Raw genomic sequence first — 27,347 nt, 5'->3', positions numbered from 1 at the left:
TCTCAACATGTCAACAATTTGATAGGATGGAGACTGTTCTCAACAATGGGATAGGATGGAGACTGTTCTCAACAATGGGATAGGATGGAGACTGTTCTCAACATGTCAACAATGGGATAGGATGGAGACTGTTCTCAACATGTCAACAATGGGATAGGATGGAGACTGTTCTCAACATGTCAACAATTTGATAGGATGGAGACTGTTCTCAACAATGGGATAGGATGGAGACTGTTCTCAACAATGGGATAGGATGGAGACTGTTCTCAACAATGGGATAGGATGGAGACTGTTCTCAACATGTCAACAATGGGATAGGATGGAGACTGTTCTCAACATGTCAACTATGGGATAGGATGGAGACTGTTCTCAACAATGGGATAGGATGGAGACTGTTCTTAACATGTCAACTATGGGATAGGATGGAGACTGTTCTCAACAATGGGATAGGATGGAGACTGTTCTTAACATGTCAACTATGGGATAGGATGGAGACTGTTCTCAACAATGGGATAGGATGGAGACTGTTCTTAACATGTCAACTATGGGATAGGATGGAGACTGTTCTCAACAATGGGATAGGATGGAGACTGTTCTCAACATGTCAACTATGGGATAGGATGGAGACTGTTCTCAACAATGGGATAGGATGGAGACTGTTCTCAACATGTCAACTATGGGATAGGATGGAGACTGTTCTCAACAATGGGATAGGATGGAGACTGTTCTCAACAATGGGATAGGATGGAGACTGTTCTCAACAATGGGATAGGATGGAGACTGTTCTCAACATGTCAACTATGGGATAGGATGGAGACTGTTCTCAACTCAACAATGGGATAGGATGGAGACTGTTCTCAACAATGGGATAGGATGGAGACTGTTCTCAACATGTCAACTATGGGATAGGATGGAGACTGTTCTCAACAATGGGATAGGATGGAGACTGTTCTCAACATGTCAACTATGGGATAGGATGGAGACTGTTCTCAACAATGGGATAGGATGGAGACTGTTCTCAACAATGGGATAGGATGGAGACTGTTCTCAACAATGGGATAGGATGGAGACTGTCAACAATGGGATAGGATGGAGACTGTTCTCAACAATGGGATAGGATGGAGACTGTTCTCAACAATGGGATAGGATGGAGACTGTTCTCAACATGTCAACAATGGGATAGGATGGAGACTGTTCTCAACTATGGGATAGGATGGAGACTGTTCTCAACTATGGGATAGGATGGAGACTGTTCTTAACATGTCAACAATGGGATAGGATGGAGACTGTTCTCAACTATGGGATAGGATGGAGACTGTTCTCAACTATGGGATAGGATGGAGACTGTTCTCAACAATGGGATAGGATGGAGACTACGAAGAGCTCAATACAAAAGTGGTCGGACGAAGCCGACGCTAAGCTACAATACTTTTTCGCTAGCACAGACTGGAACATGTTCTGGAATTCATCCGATAGCATTGAGGAGTTTACCCCATCAGTCACCGGCTTCATCAATAAGTGCATCGATGACGTCGTCCCCACAGTGACCGTACGTACATAACCCAACCAGAAGCCATGGATTACAGGCAACATCCGCACTGAGCTAAAAGTTAGAGCTGCCGCTTTCAAGGAGCTTTCTGGGATCTTTTATTTCAGCTCATGAAACATGGGACCAACATTTTACATGTTGCGTTTATATTTTTATTCAGTGTAGTTCACCAATTAGGTCCCTGGACTATCTGCATTGACCCGTTTTCACTAACTCTATTGACCCATCACATACACTGCTGCTACTGTTTATTATCTATCCTGTTGCCTCGTCACTTTACCCCTACCTACAGTACCAGTCAAAAGTTTGGACATACCTACTCAGTTCTTTTCTTTTACTATTTTCAACATTGTAGAATAATAGTGAAGACATCAAAACTATAAAATAACACATATGGAATCATGTAGTAACCAAAAAAAGTGTTAATCAAATCAAAATATATTTAAGATTCTTCAAAGTAGCCACCCTTTTGCCTTGATGACATCTTTGCACACCCTTGGCATTCTCTCAACCAGCTTCATGAGGATTTGTTTTTACACCTTTATTCAACTAGGCCAGTCAGTTAAGAACACATTCTTATTTACAATGACGGTCTAGGAACAGTGTGTGAACTGCCTTGTTCAGGAGCAGAACAACATAATGTTGTACCTTGTCAGCTCGTGGATTCGATCTTGCAACCTTTCGGTTACTGGTCCAACGCTCTAACCACTAGGTTACCTGCCGCCCCACAATGCTAATTCCAACTAACAGAAATATAAAAACAAATGATGATAAGTAGGTGTTCTGTACCTGCTCGTAGTAGAATAACCTGGTCGTCTAAGGGCAGCTCTGAGAAGTGAGGAATCCTCTTGGCCCACTCCACCAGGGTGAACAGCTGTTTGTCTGCTGCCTGGCAGATGTTGGTGACTGGGTCGTTTGTCTGGACAGATGATACAGAGAGTGTAAGATACAACACACACACACACACGTTCCATATTTTGTATTAACATTAAATGGATCTCATTTACAGGAGGGAGATGCTCTCTCATTTACAGGAGGGAGGTTCTCTCTCATTTACAGGAGGGAGGTTCTCTCTCATTTACAGGAGGGAGATGCTCTCTCATTTACAGGAGGGAGATGCTCTCTCATTTACAGGAGGGAGGTTCTCTCTCATTTACAGGAGGGAGGTTCTCCCTCATTTACAGGAGGGAGGTTCTCTCTCATTTACAGGAGGGAGGTTCTCCCTCATTTACAGGAGGGAGATGCTCTCTCATTTACAGGAGGGGAGTGCTCTCTCATTTACAGTCTGTTAAAATAACATCAAATTGATCAGAAAAACAGTGTAGACATTGTTAATGTTGTAAATTACTATTGTAGCTGGAAACGGCTGATTATTTAATGGAATATCTACATAAGTGTACAGAGGCCCATTATCAGCAACCATCACTCCTGTGTTCCAATGGCACGTTGTGTTAGCTAATCCAAGTTTATCATTTTAAAAGGCTAACTGATCATTAGAAAACCATTTTGCAATTATGTTAGCACAGCTGAAGACTGTTGTTCTGATTAAAGAAGCAATACAACTGGCCTTCTTTAGACTAGTTGAGTATCTGGAGCATCAGCATTTGTGGGCGGTAAATTAGTTAATAGACCAATAAGAAAGAGAGTTCCAAACCTCTCTGCCAATAACAGCTAGTTTTCAGTTTTCCCTCTCATCATTCCGTACACTCCCAGACAGTCTTAGCAAAATTCTTGCTTGAGAAAAACTATTTGAAGCAGTCACAGTAAGGTACTTAATTGTTAGCCAGAAATGATTTGATAATGAGATAAAAACAGCTGCCTTGCACCTTTAAGAAACACCTCTCTATGTCATCCTTACCGAGTTGCCAGGGCCTTCGTCTGCTGATGTCTCTGTCTTGGGTTCCACGGCAAGCTCTGCATCCAGAATCTTATCGACGGGCATCTCCTCATTAAAACTAGTGGTGGACTCCACCTCGTTCTCCCCTCGTTCCCTTCCCCGTTGCCTCTCCTCCTGCACCGCTGCAGGGAGTCACAGGACCAATGTTAGAGGTTTCTGTAAGTGAACTTAACAGATCACATCCACAAGCATGACACTCATGGTGCAACAAACACACCAGACAATCCACAACAATGAAAGATTTATGCCAATCGATCAGACATTCCAAATGGGCGTAGAACAGGGAAACATATTGGACACATTTACCACGCAAGAGCACAACACAGCCTGTTGAGTCCACATGGTCTCACTCACACAGAACTACCCTACGCCTCCACCTCCCCTCTCTCTCCAGATGACATCCTGCGATTTAGTGAGGTCTGACCTCCCGTCAACCTGCCCACTCGACCCCCTTCTCCAGACCATCTCTGGAGACCTTCTCACTTCCCTCATCAACTCATCCCTGACCACTGGCTGTGTTCCATCCTCATCAACTCATCCCTGACCACTGGCTGTGTTCCATCCTCATCGACTCATCCCTGACCACTGGCTGTGTTCCATCCTCATCGACTCATCCCTGACCACTGGCTGTGTTCCATCCTCATCAACTCATCCCTGACCACTGGCTGTGTTCCATCCTCATCAACTCATCCCTGACCACTGGCTGTGTTCCATCCTCATCAACTCATCCCTGACCACTGGCTGTGTTCCATCCTCATCGACTCATCCCTGACCACTGGCTGTGTTCCATCCTCATCGACTCATCCCTGACCACTGGCTGTGTTCCATCCTCATCAACTCATCCCTGACCACTGGCTGTGTTCCATCCTCATCAACTCATCCCTGACCACTGGCTGTGTTCCATCCTCATCAACTCATCTCTGACCACTGCCTGTTTTCCATCCTCTTCAACTCATCCCTGACCACTGGCTGTGTTCCATCCTCATCAACTCATCCCTGACCACTGGCTGTGTTCCATCCTCATCAACTCATCCCTGACCACTGGCTGCGTCCCCTCTGACTTCAAAATGGCCAAAATTTCCCTCCTCAAGAAACCAACAATCGACTCATCTGATGTCAAAAACTACAGACCTGTATCCCTTCTTTTCTTTCCAAAACACTTGAGCGTTCTGTCTCTGATCAACTCTCTCGTTATCTCTGTGGCACCATCGCAGAGCATGTTGCGGGGGGCTAGGGTCAGTCTGTTATATCTTGTGTAATTCTCCTGTCTTATCTGGTGTCCTGTGTGAATTTAAGTATGCTCCCTCTAATTCTCTCTCTCTCCCGGGGGACCTGAGACCTAGGATCATGCCTCAGGACTACCTGGCCTGATGACACCTGGCTGTCCCCAGTCCACCTGGTCGTGCTGCTGATCCAGTTTCAAATGTTCTGCCTGCGGCTATGGAACCTTGACCTGTTCACAGGACACGATACCTTGTCCTGGACCTGCTGTTTTCAACTCTCTCTCTCTACCACACCTGCTGTCTCGACCTCTGAATGCTCGGCTATGAAAACCCAACTGACATTTACTCGGCGCAGGTCTTGACTACTGCAACTCGCTGTTGGCTGGGCTCCCCGCTTGTGCCATCAAACCCCTGCACTTATCCAGAACGCTGCAGCCCGGCTGGTGTTCAACGTTCCCAAGCTCTCCCATCCCACTCCTCCGCACTCTCTACTGGCTTCCAGTCGGAGCTCACATCAACTACAAGACCATGGTTCTTACCTACGGAACAGCAAGAGGAACTGCCCCTCCATACCTTCAGGCTATGCTCAAACCCTACACCCCAGCCACAGCACTCCACCTCAGGTGTCTTGGCCCTACCACCCCTACGGGAGGGCAACTCCCTCTCAGCCCAGTCCAAGCTCTGCTCTGTCCCGGCACCCAATGGTAGAACCAGTTTCCCCCCTGAAGTTAGGACAGCAGAGTCCCTGCCCCTCTTCCCGAAAATATCTGAAACTCTTCAAACAGTATCTTAAATAATCCCCCCCCACACACACCTGAACCAGCACTTGAACCCCTTCTTTCTAGCTCTGACTCTATTACTCTACTGAGGGAAAAGGTCATTTCTAGTCCTGTGATATGTGGTTGTCCCACCTAGCTATCTGAAGATGAATGTACTGACTGTGATACGTGGTTGTCTCACCTTGCTATCTGAAGATGAATGTACTGACTGTGATATGTGGTTGTCTCACCTTGCTATCTGAAGATGAATACTGTAAGTCTCTCTGGATAAGAGCCTCTGCGAAATGACTCAAATGTCAAATGTAAACATACCACCCATACCAATGAATACCCAGACATTACAGATCCACACCAACACACTACCCAGACATTACAGATCCACCCCCAACACACTACCCAGACATTACAGATCCACCCCCAACACACTACCCAGACATTACAGATCCACCCCAACACACTACCCAGACATTACAGATCCACCCCAACACACTACCCAGACATTACAGATCTACCCCCAACACACTACCCAGACATTACAGATCCACCCCCAACACACTACCCAGACATTACAGATCCACACCAACACACTACCCAGACATTACAGATCCACCCCCAACACACTACCCAGACATTACAGATCCACCCCCAACACACTACCCAGACATTACAGATCCACCCCCAACACACTACCCAGACATTACAGATCCACCCCCAACACACTACCCAGACATTACAGATCCACACCAACACACTACCCAGACATTACAGATCCACCCCAACACACTACCCAGACATTACAGATCCACACCAACACACTACCCAGACATTACAGATCCACACCAACACACTACCCAGACATTACAGATCCACCCCCAACACACTACCCAGACATTACAGATCCACACCAACACACTACCCAGACATTACAGATCCACCCCAACACACTACCCAGACATTACAGATCCACACCAACACACTACCCAGACATTACAGATCCACCCCAACACACTACCCAGACATTACAGATCCACCCCCAACACACTACCCAGACATTACAGATCTACCCCCAACACACTACCCAGACATTACAGATCCACACCAACACACTACCCAGACATTACAGATCCACCCCCAACACACTACCCAGACATTACAGATCCACACCAACACACTACCCAGACATTACAGATCCACCCCAACACACTACCCAGACATTACAGATCCACACCAACACACTACCCAGACATTACAGATCTACCCCCAACACACTACCCAGACATTACAGATCCACCCCCAACACACTTCCCAGACATTACAGATCCACACCAACACACTACCCAGACATTACAGATCTACCCCCAACACACTACCCAGACATTACAGATCCACCCCCAACACACTACCCAGACATTACAGATCTACCCCCAACACACTACCCAGACATTACAGATCCACCCCCAACACACTACCCAGACATTACAGATCTACCCCCAACACACTACCCAGACATTACAGATCCACCCCCAACACACTACCCAGACATTACAGATCCACCCCCAACACACTACCCAGACATTACAGATCCACCCCCAACACACTACCCAGACATTACAGATCCATCCCAACACACTACCCAGACATCACAGATCCACCCCCAACACACTACCCAGACTATCCTTCCCTCTCTACATGCAGACACAACCTCCCTCCTTCCCTCTGTACACGCAGACACAACCTCCCTCCTTCCCTCTCTACACACAGACACAACCTCCCTCCTTCCCTCTCTACACGCAGACACAACCTCCCTCCTTCCCTCTCTACACGCAGACACAACCTCCCTCCTTCCCTCTCTACACACAGACACAACCTCCCTCCTTCCCTCTCTACACGCAGACACAACCTCCCTCCTTCCCTCTCTACACACAGACACAACCTCCCTCCTTCCCTCTCTACACGCAGACACAACCTCCCTCCTTCCCTCTCTACACGCAGACACAACCTCCCTCCTTCCCTCTCTACACACAGACACAACCTCCCTCCTTCCCTCTGTACACGCAGACACAACCTCCCTCCTTCCCTCTCTACACACAGACACAACCTCCCTCCTTCCCTCTCTACACGCAGACACAACCTCCCTCCTTCCCTCTCTACACGCAGACACAACCTCCCTCCTTCCCTCTCTACACGCAGACACAACCTCCCTCCTCCCCTCTCTACATGCAGACACAGCCTCCCTCCTCCCCTCTCTACATGCAGACACAGCCTCCCTCCTCCCCTCTCTACACGCAGACACAACCTTCCTCCTCCTCTCTCTCCCTCTCTACACCACTTACACACACCTTCTCTCTTCATGCCCATGGCTAGGCACTTCTGGTAGCGACAGTATTGACAGCGGTTGCGCTGTCGTTTGTCTATCAGGCACTCCTTGCTGTCTCGACACGTATAGGTGAGGTCTTTCCGGATGGTTCTCTTGAAGAAGCCTTTGCAGCCTTCACAGCTGTACACGCCATAGTGCTTCCCTGGGTGGGCAACATCCAAAACATCAGCTTCACTGCGTTACCTGAGAAACTGCTCCATATAATCGTAATACTGTTAATCAATGTCATAGTCCGTGGTGATTGGATGAGGACTGGGAGAAGCAAAATCAACAAAGAGGTAATTCACAAAATCTAAAATAAATTGGAATAAACCTCCGCAATAGTAACAACAACAGTGGAGTTGCTGCCTCCTGTATAGGGGGCTGTGCTAGGGTCTTATTGCTGCCTCCTGTATTTGGGGCTGTGCTAGGGTCTTATTGCTGCCTCCTGTATTTGGGGCTGTGCTAGGGTCTTATTGCTGCCTCCTGTATTTGGGGCTGTGCTAGGGTCTTATTGCTGCTACAGGAGGCTGTGCTAGGGTCTTATTGCTGCTACGGGAGGCTGTGCTAGGGTCTTATTGCTGCTACAGGAGGCTGTGCTAGGGTCTTATTGCTGCTACAGGAGGCTGTGCTAGGGTCTTATTGCTGCTACAGGAGGCTGTGCTAGGGTCTTATTGCTGCTACAGGAGGCTGTGCTAGGGTCTTATTGCTGCTACAGGAGGCTGGGCTAGGGCCCTATTGCTGCTACAGGAGGCTGTGCTAGGGTATTATTGCTGCTACAGGAGGCTGTGCTAGGGTCTTATTGCTGCTACAGGAGGCTGTGCTAGGGTCTTATTGCTGCTACAGGAGGCTATGCTAGGGTCTTATTGCTGCTACAGGAGGCTGTGCTAGGGTCTTGTTGCTGCTACAGGAGGCTGGGCTAGGGCCCTATTGCTGCTACAGGAGGCTGTGCTAGGGTATTATTGCTGCTACAGGAGGCTGTGCTAGGGTCTTATTGCTGCTACAGGAGGCTGTGCTAGGGTCTTATTGCTGCTACAGGAGGCTGGGCTAGGGCCCTATTGCTGCTACAGGAGGCTGTGCTAGGGTCTTATTGCTGCTACAGGAGGCTGTGCTAGGGCCCTATTGCTGCTACAGGAGGCTGGGCTAGGGCCCTATTGCTGCTACAGGAGGCTGTGCTAGGGTCTTATTGCTGCTACAGGAGGCTGTGCTAGGGTCTTATTGCTGCTACAGGAGGCTGGGCTAGGGCCCTATTGCTGCTACAGAGAGCTGGGCTAGGGTCTTATTGCTGCTACAGGAGGCTGTGCTAGGGTCTTATTGCTGCTACAGGAGTCTGTGCTAGGGTCTTATTGCTGCTACAGGAGGCTGGGCTAGGGCCCTATTGCTGCTACAGAGAGCTGGGCTAGGGTCTTATTGCTGCTACAGGAGGCTGTTCTAGGGTCTTATTGCTGCTACAGGAGGCTGTGCTAGGGTCGTATTGCTGCTACAGGAGGCTGTGCTATGGTCTTATTGCTGCTACAGGAGGCTGTGCTAGGGTCTTATTGCTGCTACAGGAGGCTGGGCTAGGGCCTTATTTCTGCTACAGGAGGCTGTACTAGGGTCTTATTGCTGCTACAGGAGGCTGTGCTATGGTCTTATTGCTGCTACAGGAGGCTGGGCTAGGGCCCTATTGCTGCTACAGGAGGCTGTGCTAGGGCCCTATTGCTGCTACAGAGGGCAGGGCTAGGGCCCTATTGCTGCTACAGGGGGCTGGGCTAGGGCCCTATTGCTGCTACAGAGGGCTGGGCTAGGGCCCTATTGCTGCTACAGGGGGCTGGGCTAGGGCCCAGTGGGGAGGTGTGGCCCTGTTTCTTACCTGATGATCGGTCTCCACAGATGGCACATACGTGTTTGGACATGCCTCCAGGGCTGGTGCAGTTGTAGTTGATGTCCCCTAGATTCAGGAGACCCGGGGGAGGCTTGATGTCCTCAGAACTACTGACACTGTTCATCTGGAGCGAGGGAGGAAAGAGGAGGATGAGGGGGGAGATCAACGATGGGAGAGGGGGGAGAGAGAGATCAACAATGGGAGAGGGGAGGAGAGAGATCAATGATGGGAGAGGGGGAGAGAGAGATCAACGATGGGAGAGGGGGGAGAGAGAGAGATCAACGATGGGAGAGGGGGAGAGAGATCAACAATGGGAGAGGGGGAGAGAGATCAACGATGGGAGAGGGGGGAGATCAACAATGGGAGAGGGGGGAGAGATCAACGATGGGAGAGGGGGAGAGAGATCAACGATGGGAGAGGGGGGGAGATCAACAATGGGAGAGGGGGAGAGAGATCAACGATGGGAGAGGGGGAGAGAGATCAACGATGGGAGAGGGGGGAGAGAGAGATCAATGATGGGAGAGGGGGGGAGAGAGAGATCAACAATGGGAGAGGGGGAGAGAGAGATCAATGATGGGAGAGAGGGGGAGAGAGAGATCAACGATGGGAGAGGGGGGGAGAGAGATCAACGATGGGAGAGGGGGAGAGAGATCAACAATGGGAGAGGGGGAGAGAGATCAGCGATGGGAGAGGGGGGGGGGATCAACAATGGGAGAGGGGGGAGAGAGATCAACGATGGGAGAGGGGGAGAGAGATCAACGATGGGAGGGGGAGAGAGAGATCAACGATGGGAGAGGGGGAGAGAGATCAACGATGGGAGAGGGGGAGAGAGATCAACGATGGGAGAGAGGGGGAGAGATCAACGATGGGAGAGAGAGATCAACGATGGGAGAGGGGGATCAACGATGGGAGGGGGGAGAGAGAGATCAACGATGGGAGAGGGGGAGAGAGAGATCAATGATGGGAGAGGGGGAGAGAGAGATCAACGATGGGAGAGAGGGGGAGAGAGATCAACGATGGGAGGGGGAGAGAGAGATCAACAATGGGAGAGGGGGAGAGAGAGATCAATGATGGGAGAGGGGAGAGAGAGATCAACGATGGGAGAGGGGGGAGAGAGATCAACGATGGGAGAGAGAGAGATCAACGGGGGGGAGAGAGATCAACGATGGGAGGGGGGGGATCAACGATGGGGAGGGGGAGAGAGAGATCAACGATGGGAGAGGGGGATCAACGATGGGAGAGGGGGAGAGAGAGATCAACGATGGGAGAGGGGGAGAGAGAGATCAACAATGGGAGAGGGGGGAGAGATCAACGATGGGAGAGGGGGAGAGAGAGATCAACAATGGGAGAGGGGGAAAGAGAGATCAACGATGGGAGAGGGGGAGAGAGAGATCAACGATGGGAGAGGGGGATCAACGATGGGAGGGGGGGAGAGAGATCAACGATGGGAGAGGGGGAGAGAGAGATCAACGATGGGGAGGGGGGGAGAGAGAGATCAACGATGGGGAGGGGGAGATCAACGATGGGAGAGTGGGGGGAGAGAGATCAACGATGGGAGAGGGGGGAGAGAGGGGGAGAGAGAGATCAACGATGGGAGAGGGGGAGAGAGAGATCAATGATGGGAGAGGGGGAGAGAGAGATCAACGATGGGAGAGGGGGGGAGAGAGATCAATGATGGGAGAGGGGGAGATCAACGATGGGAGGGGGAGAGAGAGATCAACGATGGGGGAGGGGGGGGGGTAGAGAGAGATCAACGATGGGAGAGGGGGGGAGAGAGATCAACGATGGGAGAGGGGGGAGAGAGAGATCAACGATGGGAGAGGGGGGGAGAGAGAGATCAACGATGGGAGAGGGGGAGAGAGAGATCAACGATGGGAGAGGGGGAGATCAACGATGGGAGAGTGGGGGGAGAGAGAGATCAACGATGGGAGAGGGGGGAGAGAGAGATCAACGATGGGAGAGGGGGAGAGAGAGATCAATGATGGGAGAGGGGGGAGAGAGAGATCAACGATGGGAGAGGGGGGAGAGAGAGATCAATGATGGGAGGGGGGGGAGATCAACGATGGGAGGGGGGGAGAGAGATCAACGATGGGAGAGGGGGAGAGAGAGATCAACGATGGGAGAGGGGGGGAGAGAGATGGGAGAGGGGGAGAGAGAGATCAACGATGGGAGAGGGGGAGAGAGAGATCAACGATGGGAGAGGGGGGAGAGAGAGATCAACGATGGGAGAGGGGGAGAGAGAGATCAATGATGGGAGAGGGGGTGAGAGAGATCAACGATGGGAGAGGGGGAGAGAGAGATCAATGATGGGAGAGGGGGGAGATCAACGATGGGAGGGGGAGAGAGAGATCAACGATGGGGAGGGGGGTAGAGAGAGATCAACGATGGGAGAGGGGGAGAGAGAGATCAACGATGGGAGAGGGGGAGAGAGAGATCAACGATGGGAGAGGGGGAGAGAGAGATCAACGATGGGAGAGGGGGAGAGAGAGATCAACGATGGGAGAGGGGGAGATCAACGATGGGAGAGTGGGGGAGAGAGAGATCAACGATGGGAGAGGGGGAGAGAGAGATCAACGATGGGAGAGGGGGAGAGAGAGATCAATGATGGGAGAGGGGGAGAGAGAGATCAACGATGGGAGAGGGGGGAGAGAGAGATCAATGATGGGAGAGGGGGAGATCAACGATGGGAGGGGGAGAGAGAGATCAACGATGGGAGAGGGGGAGAGAGAGATCAACGATGGGAGAGGGGGAGAGAGAGATCAACGATGGGAGAGGGGGGAGAGAGATCAACGATGGGAGAGGGGGAGAGAGAGATCAACGATGGGAGAGGGGGAGAGAGAGATCAACGATGGGAGAGGGGGCGAGAGAGAGATCAACGATGGGAGAGGGGGGAGAGAGAGATCAACGATGGGAGAGGGGGGGAGAGAGAGATCAACGATGGGAGAAGGGGGGTAGAGAGAGTAGAGTGGAGGAGAAGTTGGGAAAATGTGAGTGAGTGAGTCGTTCCTGTCTCTCTTTTTATTTCTCTAAAATCGTCCCCCTCTCCCTCTCTCCCCCTCTCCCCCTCTTCCTCTCTCCCTCCGTTCTCCACCCACAAGTGTGGTATGAAAGTGGCTGAGGCAGCGATCACATGACTTGATCAAAGTGAGTGTCTGTGTTTCCTCTGTGAGGTTAGTCATGCATGCTTCTAATGTTTGTTGACAGGGGTGGTTGACTGTGTGAGCTGTGTGGGAGGAGAGCTGAGCTTGTCACGTTCACCAAGCTGCACTTCTCACTTTCCACCAGCAGAGAGAAGTGTAGGGTCACGTCAGCTTCAGGCCCGGGATTTTATGGGTTCAATATATTCGTTTGTCAAAACAGTTCAGAGGTAAATGCTGATTAGAAGGAAATATATACAGGTTTTAGCAACTTGTGTTATAGTCCTTTCCCAGAGAGTTTCCTGAACAAACGTTGTCAAAATGATATATTTATTTATTTATATTTATTTATATATTTATTTATCCTTATCCTCTTTCTGCACTTTGCACTTCTTGTCTCCTGTCGACCACTGAGTTGGCAAAAATAGATACGATAACATGTGGTATGGAAATGTGTGCATGTCTATGAGTGAGCATGTGCTTGGGCTGGTGTGTGCATGTATATGAGTGAGCATGTGCTTGGGCTGGTGTGTGCATGTCTATGAGTGAGCATGTGCTTGGGCTGGTGTGTGCATGTCTATGAGTGAGCATGTGCTTGGGCTGGTGTGTGCATGTATATGAGTGAGCATGTGCTTGGGCTGGTGTGTGCATGTCTATGAGTGAGCATGTGCTTGGGCTGGTGTGTGCATGTCTATGAGTGAGCATGTGCTTGGGCTGGTGTGTGCATGTATATGAGTGAGCATGTGCTTGGGCTGGTGTGTGCATGTCTATGAGTGAGCATGTGCTTGGGCTGGTGTGTGCATGTCTATGAGTGAGCATGTGCTTGGGCTGGTGTGTGCATGTCTATGAGTGAGCATGTGCTTGGGCTGGTGTGTGCATGTCTATGAGTGAGCATGTGCTTGGGCTGGTGTGTGCATGTCTATGAGTGAGCATGTGCTTGGGCTGGTGTGTGCATGTATATGAGTGAGCATGTGCTTGGGCTAGTGTGTGCATGCGCGTGTCTATGTGTGTGTAGTCACCACTAGTGACCTACCTAGTGTGTGTATTTGATGGCATATAGGACATCCTTTACAGGGACAGCAGTCATTTCCTATAGTTGATTTATGACAGCACTCTGCTGTCTGTTTAATAATGGCCGTCTGAACTAAGGCTTTGACCTTACAGGAGACAACTGCTAGAGGCCTTTCTTTCTGTTCATCTCTCTCTCTCCCTCTCTCTCCTCCTCCCCCTCTCTCTCTCTCTCTCTCCTCCTACCCCTCTCTCTCTCTCCCTCTCTCTCCTCCTCCCCCCTCCCTCTCTCTCCCCCTCTCTCCTCCTCCCCCCCTCTCTCTCTCTCTCTCTCTCTCCTCCTACCCCTCTCTCTCTCTCCCTCTCTCTCCTCCTCCCCCCCCCCTCTCTCTCCTCCCCCTCTCTCTCTCTCTCTCTCTCTCCCTCTCTCTCCTCCTACCCCTCTCTCTCTCTCCCTCTCTCTCCTCCTCCCCCTCCCTCTCTCTCCTCCTCCCCTCTCTCTCTCTCTCTCTCTCTCCTCCTCCCCCTCTCTCTTTCTCCCTCTATCTCCATCTCTCTATCTTTTTTTCAGTTGGCCTAGTGTCAGTTGGTGTAAAGTACTTAAGTAAAATTACTTGAAAGTACTACTTAAGTAGTTTTTTGAGGTATCTGTACTTTACTTTACTATTTTTATTCATTTACTTTTGATACATATTAAGTACATGTTAGCAATTACATTTACTTTTGATACTTAAGTATATTTAAAACCAAATACACTCAAGTAGTATTTTCCTGGGTGTCTTTCACTTTAACTTTTCTATTAAGGTATCTTAACTTATCTTAACCCCCCCCCCTCCACCACCACCACTGCTTAGAGTGCTCTCTTTCCCCTTTCCCTCTCTACGTGAGCTTTAGTAGTGAGCAAACAGTCAGCTAAATTAGCATTCTGTCTTCTGCTGATGCTGGTGAGTCAATGATGAGAGAGAGCCCTTTCCTGTACTGCAGCTCATAACCATGCCTCTCCCATACAGCCAACATGCCAGACAAATGGCCAACATATGCTACACATATGTTATGATTAAACATGCCATTCACATGCTTATGGCTTCTCGGGCACCAACATGCCTCAGACAAACACAGCCATATGCAGCACAAGTATGAAACATGCATTACCAATGCTTCATACATTTATGATACAGTCTATATATATATCTATATCTATATATCTATATCTATATATATATATATGGTTCAGACATGCTTTACAACTATTACTACTAGATATAAACTATTACTACTAGACATAAACTATTACTACTAGCTATAAACTATTACTACTAGCTATAAACTATTACTACTAGATATAAACTATTACTACTAGCTATAAACTATTACTACTAGCTATAAAATATTACTACTAGCTATAAACTATTGCTACTAGCTATAAACTATTACTACTAGCTATAAACTATTACTACTAGCTATAAACTATTACTACTTGACATAAACTATTACTACTAGCTATAAACTATTACTACTAGCTATAAACTATTACTACTAGCTATAAACTATTGCTACTAGCTATAAACTATTACTACTAGCTATAAACTATTACTACTAGCTATAAACTATTGCTACTAGCTATAAACTATTACTAAATCAACTGTAAATTTCGGTGTTCCTCAAGGTTCCATTTTAGGACCACTATTGTTTTCACTATATATTTTACCTCTTGGAGATGTCATTCGAAAAAACATAATGTTAACTTTCACTGCTATGCGGATGACACACAGCTGTACATTTCAATGAAACATGGTGAAGCCCCAAAATTGTCCTCGCTAGAAGCATGTGTGTCAGACATAAGGAAGTGGATGGCTGCAAACTTTCTACTTTTAATCTCGGACAAAACAGAGATGCTTGTTCTAGGTCCCAAGAAACAAAGAGATCTTCTGTTCAATCAATCTTAATGGTTGTACAGTCGTCTCAAATAAAACTGTGAAGGACCTCGGCGTTACTCTGGACCCTGATCTCTCTTTTGAAGAACATATCAAGACTGTTTCAAGGACAGTTTTTTTCCATCTACGTAACATTGCAAAAATCAGAAACTTTCTGTCCAAAAATGATGCAGAAAAATTAATCCATGCTTTTGTCACTTCTAGGTTAGACTACTGCAATGCTCTACTTTCAGGCTACCCGGATAAAGCACTAAATAAACTTCAGTTAGTGCTAAATGCGGCTGCTAGAATCCTGACTAGAACCAAAAAATGTGATCATATTACTCCCGTGCTAGCCTCCCTACACTGGCTTCCTGTCAAGGCAAGGGCTGATTTCAAGGTTTTACTGCTAACCTACAAAGCATTACATGGGCTTGCTCCTACCTATCTCTCTGATTTGGTCCTGCCGTACATACCTACATGTACGCTACGGTCACAAGACGCAGGCCTCCTAATTGTCCCTAGAATTTCTAAGCAAACAGCTGGAGGCAGGGCGTTCTCCTATAGAGCTCCATTTTTATGGAATGGTCTGCCTACCCGTGTGAGAGACGCAAACTCAGTCTCAACCTTTAAGTCTTTACTGAAGTCTCATCTCTTCATTAGGTCCTATGATTGAGTGTAGTCTGGCCCAGGAGTGTGAAGGTGAACGGAAAGGCTCTGGAGCAACGAACCGCCCTTGCTGTCTCTGCCTGGCCGGTTCCCCTCTTTCCACTGGGATTCTCTGCCTCTAACCCTATTACAGGGGCTGAGTCACTGGCTTACTGGGGCTCTTTCATACCGTCCCTAGGAGGGGTACGACACTTGAGTGGGTTGAGTCACTGATGCGATCTTCCTGTCTGGGTTGGCGCCCCCCTTGGGTTGTGCCGTGGCGGAGATCTTTGTGGGCTATACTCGGCCTTGTCTCAGGATGGTAAGTTGGTGGTTGAAGATATCCCTCTAGTGGTGTGGGGGCTGTGCTTTGGCAAAGTGGGTGGGGTTATATCCTTCCTGTTTGGCCCTGTCCGGGGGTGTCATCGGATGGGGCAACAGTTTCTCCTGACCCCTCCTGTCTCAGCCTCCAGTATTTATGCTGCAGTAGTTTATGTGTCGGGGGGCTAGGGTCAGTTTGTTATATCTGGAGTACTTTTCCTGCCCTATCCGGTGTCCTGTGTGAATTTAAGTTTGCTCTCTCTAATTCTCTCTTTCTCTCTTTCTTTCTCTCAATCGGAGGACCTGAGCCCTAGGACCATGCCTCAGGACTACCTGACATGATGACTCCTTGCTGTCCCCAGTCCACCTGGCCATGCTGCTGCTCCAGTTTCAACTGTTCTGCCTGTGATTATTATTATTTGACCATGCTGGTCATTTATGAACATTTGAACATCTTGGCCATGTTCTGTTATAATCTCCACCCGGCACAGCCAGAAGAGGACTGGCCACCCGACATAGCCTGGTTCCCCTCTAGGTTTTTTTCTAGGTTCTGGCCTTTCTAGGGAGTTTTTCCTAGCCACCGTGCTTCTACACCTGCATTGGTTGCTGTTTGGGGTTTTAGGCAGGGTTTCTGTACAGCACTTTGAGATATCAGCTGATGTACGAAGGGCTATATAAATAAATTTGATTTGATTTACTACTAGCTATAAACTATTACTACTAGATATAAACTATTACTACTAGCTATAAACTATTACTACTAGATATAAACTCTTACTACTATTACTACTAGCTATAAACTATTACTACTAGCTATAAACTATTACTACTAGATATAAACTATTACTACTAGCTATAAACTATTACTACTAGCTATAAACTATTACTACTAGCTATAAACTATTACTACTAGCTATAAACTATTACTACTAGCTATAAACTATTACTACTAGCTATAAACTATTACTACTAGCTATAAACTATCACTACTAGCTATAAACTATTACTACTAGCTACTACTAGCTATAAACTATTACTACTAGATATAAACTATTACTACTAGCTATAAACTATTACTACTAGCTATAAACTATTACTACTAGCTATAAACTATTACTACTAGCTATAAACTATTACTACTAGCTATAAACTATCACTACTAGCTATAAACTATTACTACTAGCTACTACTAGCTATAAACTATTACTACTAGCTATAAACTATTACTACTAGCTATAAACTATTACTACTAGCTATAAACTATTACTACTAGCTATAAACTATCACTACTAGCTATAAACTATTACTACTAGCTACTATTACTACTAGATATAAACTATTACTACTAGCTATAAACTATTACTACTAGCTATAAACTATTACTACTAGCTATAAACTATTACTACTAGCTATAAACTATTACTACTAGATATAAACTATTACTACTAGATATAAACGATTACTACTAGCTATAAACTATTACTACTAGATATAAACGATTACTACTAGATATAAACTATTACTACTAGATATAAACTATTACTACTAGATATAAACTATCACTACTAGCTATAAACTATTACTACTAGCTATAAACTATTACTACTAGCTACTACTAGCTATAAACTATTACTACTAGATATAAACTATTACTAATAGCTATAAACTATTACTACTAGCTATAAACTATTACTACTAGCTACTACTAGCTATAAACTATTACTACTAGATATAAACTATTACTACTAGCTACTACTAGCTATAAACTATTACTACTAGATATAAACTATTACTACTAGCTATAAACTATTACTACTAGCTATAAACTATTACTACTAGCTATAAACTATTACTACTAGCTATAAACTATTACTACTAGCTATAAACTATTACTACTAGCTATAAACTATCACTACTAGCTATAAACTATTACTACTAGCTACTACTAGCTATAAACTATTACTACTAGCTATAAACTATTACTACTAGATATAAACTCTTACTACTATTACTACTAGCTATAAACTATTACTACTAGCTATAAACTATTACTACTAGATATAAACTATTACTACTAGCTATAAACTATTACTACTAGCTATAAACTATTACTACTAGCTATAAACTATCACTACTAGCTATAAACTATTACTACTAGCTACTACTAGCTATAAACTATTACTACTAGATATAAATTATTACTACTAGCTATAAACTATTACTACTAGCTATAAACTATTACTAATAGCTATAAACTATTACTACTAGCTATAAACTATTACTACTAGCTACTACTAGCTATAAACTATTACTACTAGCTATAAACTATTACTACTAGATATAAACTATTACTACTAGCTATAAACTATTACTACTAGATATAAACTATTACTGCTAGATATAAACTATCACTACTAGCTATAAACTATTACTACTAGCTACTACTAGCTATAAACTATTACTACTAGATATAAATTATTACTACTAGCTATAAACTATTACTACTAGCTATAAACTATTACTACTAGCTATAAACTATTACTACTAGCTATAAACTATTACTACTAGATATAAACTATTACTACTAGATATAAACTATTACTACTAGCTATAAACTATTACTACTAGATATAAACTATTACTACTAGCTATAAACTATTACTACTAGCTATAAACTATTACTAATAGCTATAAACTATTACTACTAGCTATAAACTATTACTACTAGCTACTACTAGCTATAAACTATTACTACTAGCTATAAACTATTACTACTAGATATAAACTATTACTACTAGCTATAAACTATTACTACTAGATATAAACTATTACTGCTAGATATAAACTATCACTACTAGATATAAACTATTACTACTAGCTATAAACTATTAATACTAGCTATAAACTATTACTACTAGCTATAAACTATTACTACTAGCTATAAACTATTACTACTAGCTATAAACTATTACTACTAGCTATAAACTATTACTACTAGCTATAAACTATTACTACTAGCTATAAACTATTACTACTAGCTATAAACTATTACTACTAGCTATAAACAGGCTAAACGCATACTTAGCTCATGCTTTGATTGAGACCTTTATCTTACACGCCATATATATATACATATAAACTCAGCGAAAAAATAAACGTCCTTTTTTCAGGACCCTGTCTTTCAAAGATAATTCGTAAAAATCCAAATAACTGCCTAGAAGACCAGCATCCCAGAGTCGCCTCTTCACTGTTGACGTTGAGACTGGTGTTTTGCGGGTACTATTTAATGATGCTGCCAGTTGAGGACTTGTGAGGCATCTGTTTCTCAAACTAGACACTCTAATGTACTTGTCCTCTTGCTCAGTTGTGCACCGGGGCCTCCCACTCCTCTTTCTATTCTGGTTAGAGACAGTTTGCGCTGTTCTGTGAAGGGAGTAGTACACAGCGTTGTACGAAACCTTCAGTTTATTGGTAATTTCTCGCATGGAATAGCCTTCATTTCCCAGAACAAGAATAGACTGACGAGTTTCAGAAGAAAGTTCTTTGTTTCTGGCCATATTGAGCCTGTAATCGAACCCACAAATGCTGATGCTCCAGATACTCAACTAGTCTAAAGAAGGCCAATTTTATTGTTTAATTCATCAGCACAACAATTTTCAGCTGTGCTATCAGTGCTGTGCCCCCCCCAGGCTTAGACTCCAGGAGGCTTAGACATAATCTCCATCAGCACCTATTGAGACCCGCAATTGAGTAAAACGCTCAGTTGGGCATCAGTCCTAAAACAAGCCTTTCAAAACCATATTGTGATGAAACATGCAACCCATGAATAGCTTAGTGCACCATCCTGAATGGAGACGCAAATGCATCCATCCACAGCTCACAGTCAGTCTCCCTCAGACCCAGATCCGTCCTACCACTGTAGTAGAGGATATCCTCTCCTCTATAGCATATAGTTCTGGCTTTGTCCCCCCCCCACACACACACAAAAAAAACATTTTGTAATATTTTTTTTTTGTAAACTCAGAATACCCTTATCTAATATTAGGTTTTGGTTGAAGATCTGTTAATATTCAGTATTAAAAAAAAGATAGAGAAAATCTGAAAATTGGGCAAATACTGTTTGACGGCACTGTATCTCCCCCTTTCAAATAATCTCTAAAACAAGGCTTGATAATTAGTGTAACAATGGCAGCCATTGGCTTCAGATAGTGAAACATAGCATAAACACAAAAGCACTTACAGATGATGGAGCACTGTCTGAAGGGCTGCCTTTCAAAACCCTTATCTGCTGTGTAGTTTATATAACAGAGCACTTAGAGAGAATTCCTATAGGATGTTGTAGTTCATTGTGTGAGACGGTAAGATATAGCGTCCTTACGGTGGGTATTGTTGCTTATTGTTTATGTCAGTGAAGCTTATCCATTGTTGTGAATGATCCTGTAATAACCTATAGATGGGAGGATGAAAGCTCAGCGAAGAGGGAGAAAACTGAGAGAGATGGTCTTTCTTTGGCAATTACTGCTATAATCGATTCAAGGGCTGAGGCTAACACTGAGAAGGCACACACACAGACACATAGACACACAGACACACACACACACACACACACACACACACACACACACACACACACACACACACACACACACACACACACACACTGCGTCCCACTAGTCTGCCCAGCCTGTTTGACCCACAACAAGCCACTAAGAGCTGACCTTTAGGCTAAAGGTTTCTAGGTCAAGCAGAGGGCAGAGGAGAGGTGGTGGATTACAGTAATGTCGTGTCCACCCCAGATATTGGATACGACTAACCTTCACACTGAGTATCCAACAGGCATGTAAAAACCACACACTTAGAAAGCAAAATGACTGTCCTTGATTCAGTCCTTGAGCAGAATATAGTGATAAACATGCAGTACACATTGAATGAACATCTGGCCACCAACTGAAGGAATCTACTGTAATACCCATCATATCGAAGTAAACTTGGGAGTCGCGCGATGACATGACGTGTGGTCCTCCCACTATCTCGTGAAACCATGCAGTTTATTAGGCTACTGATTATAATTTATAATGAACTTCACAGGGTGGTGAAAGTGCACGGTGAGGAACTTCACAGGGTGGTGAAAGTGCACGGTGAGGAACTTCACAGGGTGGTGAAAGTGCACGGTGAGGAACTTCACAGGGTGGTGAAAGTGCACGGTGAGGGAACTTCACAGGGTGGTGAAAGTGCACGGTGAGGAACTTCACAGGGTGGTGAAAGTGCACGGTGAGGAACTTCACAGGGTGAGGAAAGTGCACGGTGAGGAACTTCACAGGGTGGTGAATGTGCACGGTGAGGAACTTCACAGGGTGGTGAAAGTGCACGGTGAGGAACTTCACAGGGTGGTGAAAGTGCACGGTGAGGAACTTCACAGGGTGGTGAAAGTGCACGGTTAGGAACTTCACAGGGTGAGGAAAGTGCACGGTGAGGAACTTCACAGGGTGGTGAAAGTGCACGGTGAGGAACTTCACAGGGTGGTGAAAGTGCACGGTGAGGAACTTGATGGTCCTTTCCAATAAATATCCAGGGTCTTATTCTGGTGACATGATGACCCGATGCTTGACGGCAGTTTGACAAATAAAAACATTCTCTTATCTATAATAATCTCATCATGAAGACTAGCCCACCTGCACTGTATCTGCGAGCCGTTGGCTAGAGGGCTCGTGCCAAGACCAGAGTAGGCACATGTAACGGATGTGAAACGGCTAGCTAGTTAGCGGTGGTGCGCGCTAAATAGCGTTTCAACGTAACTTGCTCTGAGACCTTGAAGTAGTGGTTCCCCGTGGCTTTTGTGGAGCGATGGGTAACGATGCTTCGTGGGTGACTGTTGTTGATGTGTGCAGAGGGTCCCTGGTTCGCGCGAGGGGACGGTCTAAAGTTATACTGTTACACACATTTGCTATTTAATAAAAAATGTTTTTTTTGCGACAAAACTATCAGTAAGAGTTGAAAATGTGATGGAAACACATTGAATGTTACATTTTTATTCAGTACATGAAAACTTAAGAGGGAAAAGTACATTTTGTGTGCACTACGTCGTCACACACTGTCAGTTTGTGGAAGCACACCACGTGGTGGGAAACATTAGCATATTTTCTTCATGCAGATTTTTTTATATTCGCATTAAAATTTTGTTCGCCAATTGGAGGGAAATCTAGCTATTGAGATAAAATTGTTCTGGATGATAATAGTCAGCAACATTAGATGTTTTCAGATCTCACAAGTTGAGTGAAGCTAAGTGGCACCACACCTCTCTCATCTGTGGACTGTGGAGCGATCCGAAGTTGATCCCTGGCGTGGAGGGCGCGCCCAGGGAGGACGTGATGACGGAGTAGGGCGACGCCAGGCCGTTCATGGGCGCGCCCAGGGTGCTCATTGGGGATGGAAGGGTCCTGGAGGTGCTGATGACAGAGGGGTGCCCCACCATGCCACCCATTGGAGGGCCATGGGAGTGGGGCATGCTCATCGGCCCTTGGGAATCTGTGGGGATGAGTCAAAGAGACAGGGTTAGAGACATACAGAGCTGAGTCTGAACGGAACAGTTCTCCATAGCAGACACATCACATGCTGTAGAACCACAGCTGTTTGGCTGCTAATCCTGCTTCTGTACGCCAGAGAAGAGATGTTGTGCAACTTCCTCTTTAGCCATAAAACTATAGCCCCTACTCCTCTCCTTCTGTAATGGACTACAGACCCCACTCCTCTCCATCTGTAATGGACTACAGACCCCACTCCTCTCCTTCTGCAATGCACTATAACCCCCACTCCCCTCTCCTTCTGTAATGGACTACAGACCCCACTCCTCTCCATCTGTAATGGACTATAACCCCCACTCTCCTCTCCTTCTGTAATGGACTATAACCCCCACTCCCCTCTCCTTCTGTAATGGACTACAGACCCCACTCCTCTCCATCTGTAATGGACTATAACCCCCACTCCCTCTCCTTCTGTAATGGACTACAGACCCCACTCCTCTCCATCTGTAATGGACTATAACCCCCACTCCCCTCTCCTTCTGTAATGGACTACAGACCCCACTCCCCTCTCCTTCTGTAATGGACTATAACCCCCACTCTCCTCTCCTTCTGCAATGCACTATAACCCCCACTCCCCTCTCCTTCTGTAATGGACTACAGACCCCACTCCTCTCCATCTGTAATGGACTATAACCCCCACTCCCCTCTCCTTCTGTAATGGACTACAGACCCCACTCCCCTCTCCTTCTGTAATGGACTATAACCCCCACTCTCCTCTCCTTCTGTAATGGACTATAACCCCCACTCCTCTCCTTCTGTAATGGACTATAACCCCCACTCCCCTCTCCTTCTGTAATGGACTATAACCCCCACTCCCCTCTCCTTCTGTAATGGACTATAACCCCCACTCCCCTCTCCTTCTGTAATGGACTATAACCCCCACTCCCCTCTCCTTCTGTAATGGACTATAACCCCCACTCCTCTCCTTCTGTAATGGACTATAACCCCCACTCCTCTCCTTCTGTAATGGACTATAACCCCCACTCCCTCTCCTTCTGTAATGGACTATAACCCCCACTCCTCTCCTTCTGTAATGGACTATAACCCCCACTCCCCTCTCCTTCTGTAATGGACTATAACCCCCACTCCTCTCCTTCTGTAATGGACTATAACCCCCACTCCTCTCCTTCTGTAATGGACTATAACCCCCACTCCTCTCCTTCTGTAATGGACTATAACCCCCACTCCTCTCCTTCTGTAATGGACCCCCCACTAACCCCCCTCTCCTTCTGTAATGGACTATAACCCCCACTCCTCTCCTTCTGTAATGGACTATAACCCCCACTCCTCTCCTTCTGTAATGGACTATAACCCCACTCCTCTCCTTCTGTAATGGACTATAACCCCACTCCTCTCCTTCTGTAATGGACTATAACCCCCACTCCTCTCCTTCTGTAATGGACTATAACCCCCCTCCTCTCCTTCTGTAATGGACTATCCTTCTGTAATGGACTATAACCCCACTCCTCTCCTTCTGTAATGGACTATAACCCCCACTCCCCTCTCCTTCTGTAATGGACTATAACCCCCACTCCCTCTCCTTCTGTAATGGACTATAACCCCCACTCCTCTCCTTCTGTAATGGACTATAACCCCCACTCCTCTCCTTCTGTAATGGACTATAACCCCCACTCCTCTCCTTCTGTAATGGACTATAACCCCCACTCCTCTCCTTCTGTAATGGACTATAACCCCCACTCCTCTCCTTCTGTAATGGACTATAACCCCCACTCCTCTCCTTCTGTAATGGACTATAACCCCCACTCCTCTCCTTCTGTAATGGACTATAACCCCCACTCCCCTCTCCTTCTGTAATGGACTATAACCCCACTCCTCTCCATCTGTAATGGACTACAGACCCCACTCCTCTCCTTCTGTAATGGACTATAACCCCCACTCTCCCCTCTCCTTCTGTAATGGACTATAACCCCCACTCCTTCCCTCTCCTTCTTCTGTAATGGACTATAACCCCCACTCCCCTCTCCTTCTGTAATGGACTATAACCCCCACTCCCCTCTCCTTCTGTAATGGACTATAACCCCCACTCCTCTCCTTCTGTAATGGACTATAACCCCCACTAACCCCCTCTCCTTCTGTAATGGACTATAACCCCACTCCTCTCCTTCTGTAATGGACTATAACCCCCACTCCCCTCTCCTTCTGTAATGGACTATAAACCCCTCTCCTTCTGTAATGGACTATAACCCCCACCCTCTCCTTCTGTAATGGACTATAACCCCCACTCCCCTCTCCTTCTGTAATGGACTATAACCCCCACTCCCCTCTCCTTCTGTAATGGACTATAACCCCCACTCCCCTCTCCTTCTGTAATGGACTATAACCCCCACTCCTCTCCTTCTGTAATGGACTATAACCCCCACTCCCCTCTCCTTCTGTAATGGACTATAACCCCACTCCCCTCTCCTTCTGTAATGGACTATAACCCCCACCCCTCTCCTTCTGTAATGGACTATAACCCCCACCCCCTCTCCTTCTGTAATGGACTATAACCCCCACTCCTCTCCTTCTGTAATGGACTATAACCCCCACTCCCCTCTCCTTCTGTAATGGACTATAACCCCACTCCTCTCCTTCTGTAATGGACTATAACCCCCACTCCCTCTCCTTCTGTAATGGACTATAACCCCCACTCCTCTCCTTCTGTAATGGACTATAACCCCCACTCCTCTCCTTCTGTAATGGACTATAACTCCCCCCCACTATAACCCCCTCTCCTTCTGTAATGGACTACAGACCCCACTCCTCTCCTTCTGTAATGGACTATAACCCCCACTCCTCTCCTTCTGTAATGGACTATAACCCCCACTCCTCTCCTTCTGTAATGGACTATAACCCCCACTCCTCTCCTTCTGTAATGGACTATAGACCCCACTCCCTCTCCTTCTGTAATGGACTATAACCCCCACTCCCCTCTCCTTCTGTAATGGACTATAACCCCCACTCCTCTCCTTCTGTAATGGACTATAACCCCCACTCCTCTCCTTCTGTAATGGACTATAACCCCCACTCCTCTCCTTCTGTAATGGACTATAACCCCCACTCCCCTCTCCTTCTGTAATGGACTACAGACCCCACTCCTCTCCATCTGTAATGGACTACAGACCCCCACTCCTCTCCTTCTGTAATGCACTATAACCCCCACTCCCCTCTCCTTCTGTAATGACTATAACCCCCACTCCCCTCTCCTTCTGTAATGGACTATAACCCCACTCCCCTCTCCTTCTGTAATGGACTATAACCCCCACTCCCCTCTCCTTCTGTAATGGACTATAACCCCACTCCTCTCCTTCTGTAATGGACTATAACCCCCACTCCCCTCTCCTTCTGTAATGGACTATAACCCCCACTCCCCTCTCCTTCTGTAATGGACTATAACCCCCACTAACCCCCCCCTCTCCTTCTGTAATGGACTATAACCCCCACTCCCCTCTCCTTCTGTAATGGACTATAACCCCCACTCCTCTCCTTCTGTAATGGACTATAACCCCCACTCCCCTCTCCTTCTGTAATGGACTATAACCCCCACTGGACCCCTCTCCTTCTGTAATGGACTATAACCCCCCCCTCTCCTTCTGTAATGGACTATAACCCCCACCCCTCTCCTTCTGTAATGGACTATAACCCCCACTCCCCTCTCCTTCTGTAATGGACTATAACCCCCACTAACCCCCCTCTCCTTCTGTAATGGACTATAACCCCCACTCCCCTCTCCTTCTGTAATGGACTATAACCCCACTAACCCCCCCCTCTCCTTCTGTAATGGACTATAACCCCCACTCCCCTCTCCTTCTGTAATGGACTATAACCCCCACTCCCTCTCCTTCTGTAATGGACTATAACCCCCACTCCCTCTCCTTCTGTAATGGACTATAACCCCCACTCCCCTCTCCTTCTGTAATGGACTATAACCCCCACTCCCCTCTCCTTCTGTAATGGACTATAACCCCCACCCCTCTCCTTCTGTAATGGACTATAACCCCCACTCCCCTCTCCTTCTGTAATGGACTATAACCCCCACTCCCCTCTCCTTCTGTAATGGACTATAACCCC

The 27,347-nt window shown here is 46.6% G+C and overlaps 1 protein-coding gene across 5 annotated transcripts in view; it reads right to left on the bottom strand.

The window, feature by feature from the left end:
- rxrgb (retinoid X receptor, gamma b) overlaps positions 1 to 27,347 on the bottom strand; it is an 81,949-nt gene that overhangs the window by 7,268 nt on the left and 47,334 nt on the right. For 4 of the 5 annotated variants that reach the window (XM_042322563.1, XM_042322561.1, XM_042322565.1 and 1 more), the window contains exons 2-6: positions 22,991 to 23,220; positions 9,657 to 9,792; positions 7,782 to 7,967; positions 3,408 to 3,568; positions 2,339 to 2,468 (exon numbers count right to left, since the gene is read on the bottom strand). In XM_042322563.1, coding sequence (XP_042178497.1) covers positions 2,339 to 2,468; positions 3,408 to 3,568; positions 7,782 to 7,967; positions 9,657 to 9,792; positions 22,991 to 23,220 — 843 coding nt within the window. The remainder of the gene's footprint in view (positions 1 to 2,338; positions 2,469 to 3,407; positions 3,569 to 7,781; positions 7,968 to 9,656; positions 9,793 to 22,990; positions 23,221 to 27,347) is intronic. The other variant, XM_042322562.1, reaches the window with a different exon arrangement.

This window comes from Oncorhynchus tshawytscha, linkage group LG05 (assembly GCF_018296145.1).
Source record: "Oncorhynchus tshawytscha isolate Ot180627B linkage group LG05, Otsh_v2.0, whole genome shotgun sequence".
In the NCBI taxonomy this organism is placed as follows: Eukaryota; Metazoa; Chordata; class Actinopteri; order Salmoniformes; family Salmonidae; genus Oncorhynchus; species Oncorhynchus tshawytscha.
Note: the sequence above shows the minus strand (reverse complement) of the source record. Positions and strands in the feature narration are given on the sequence as shown.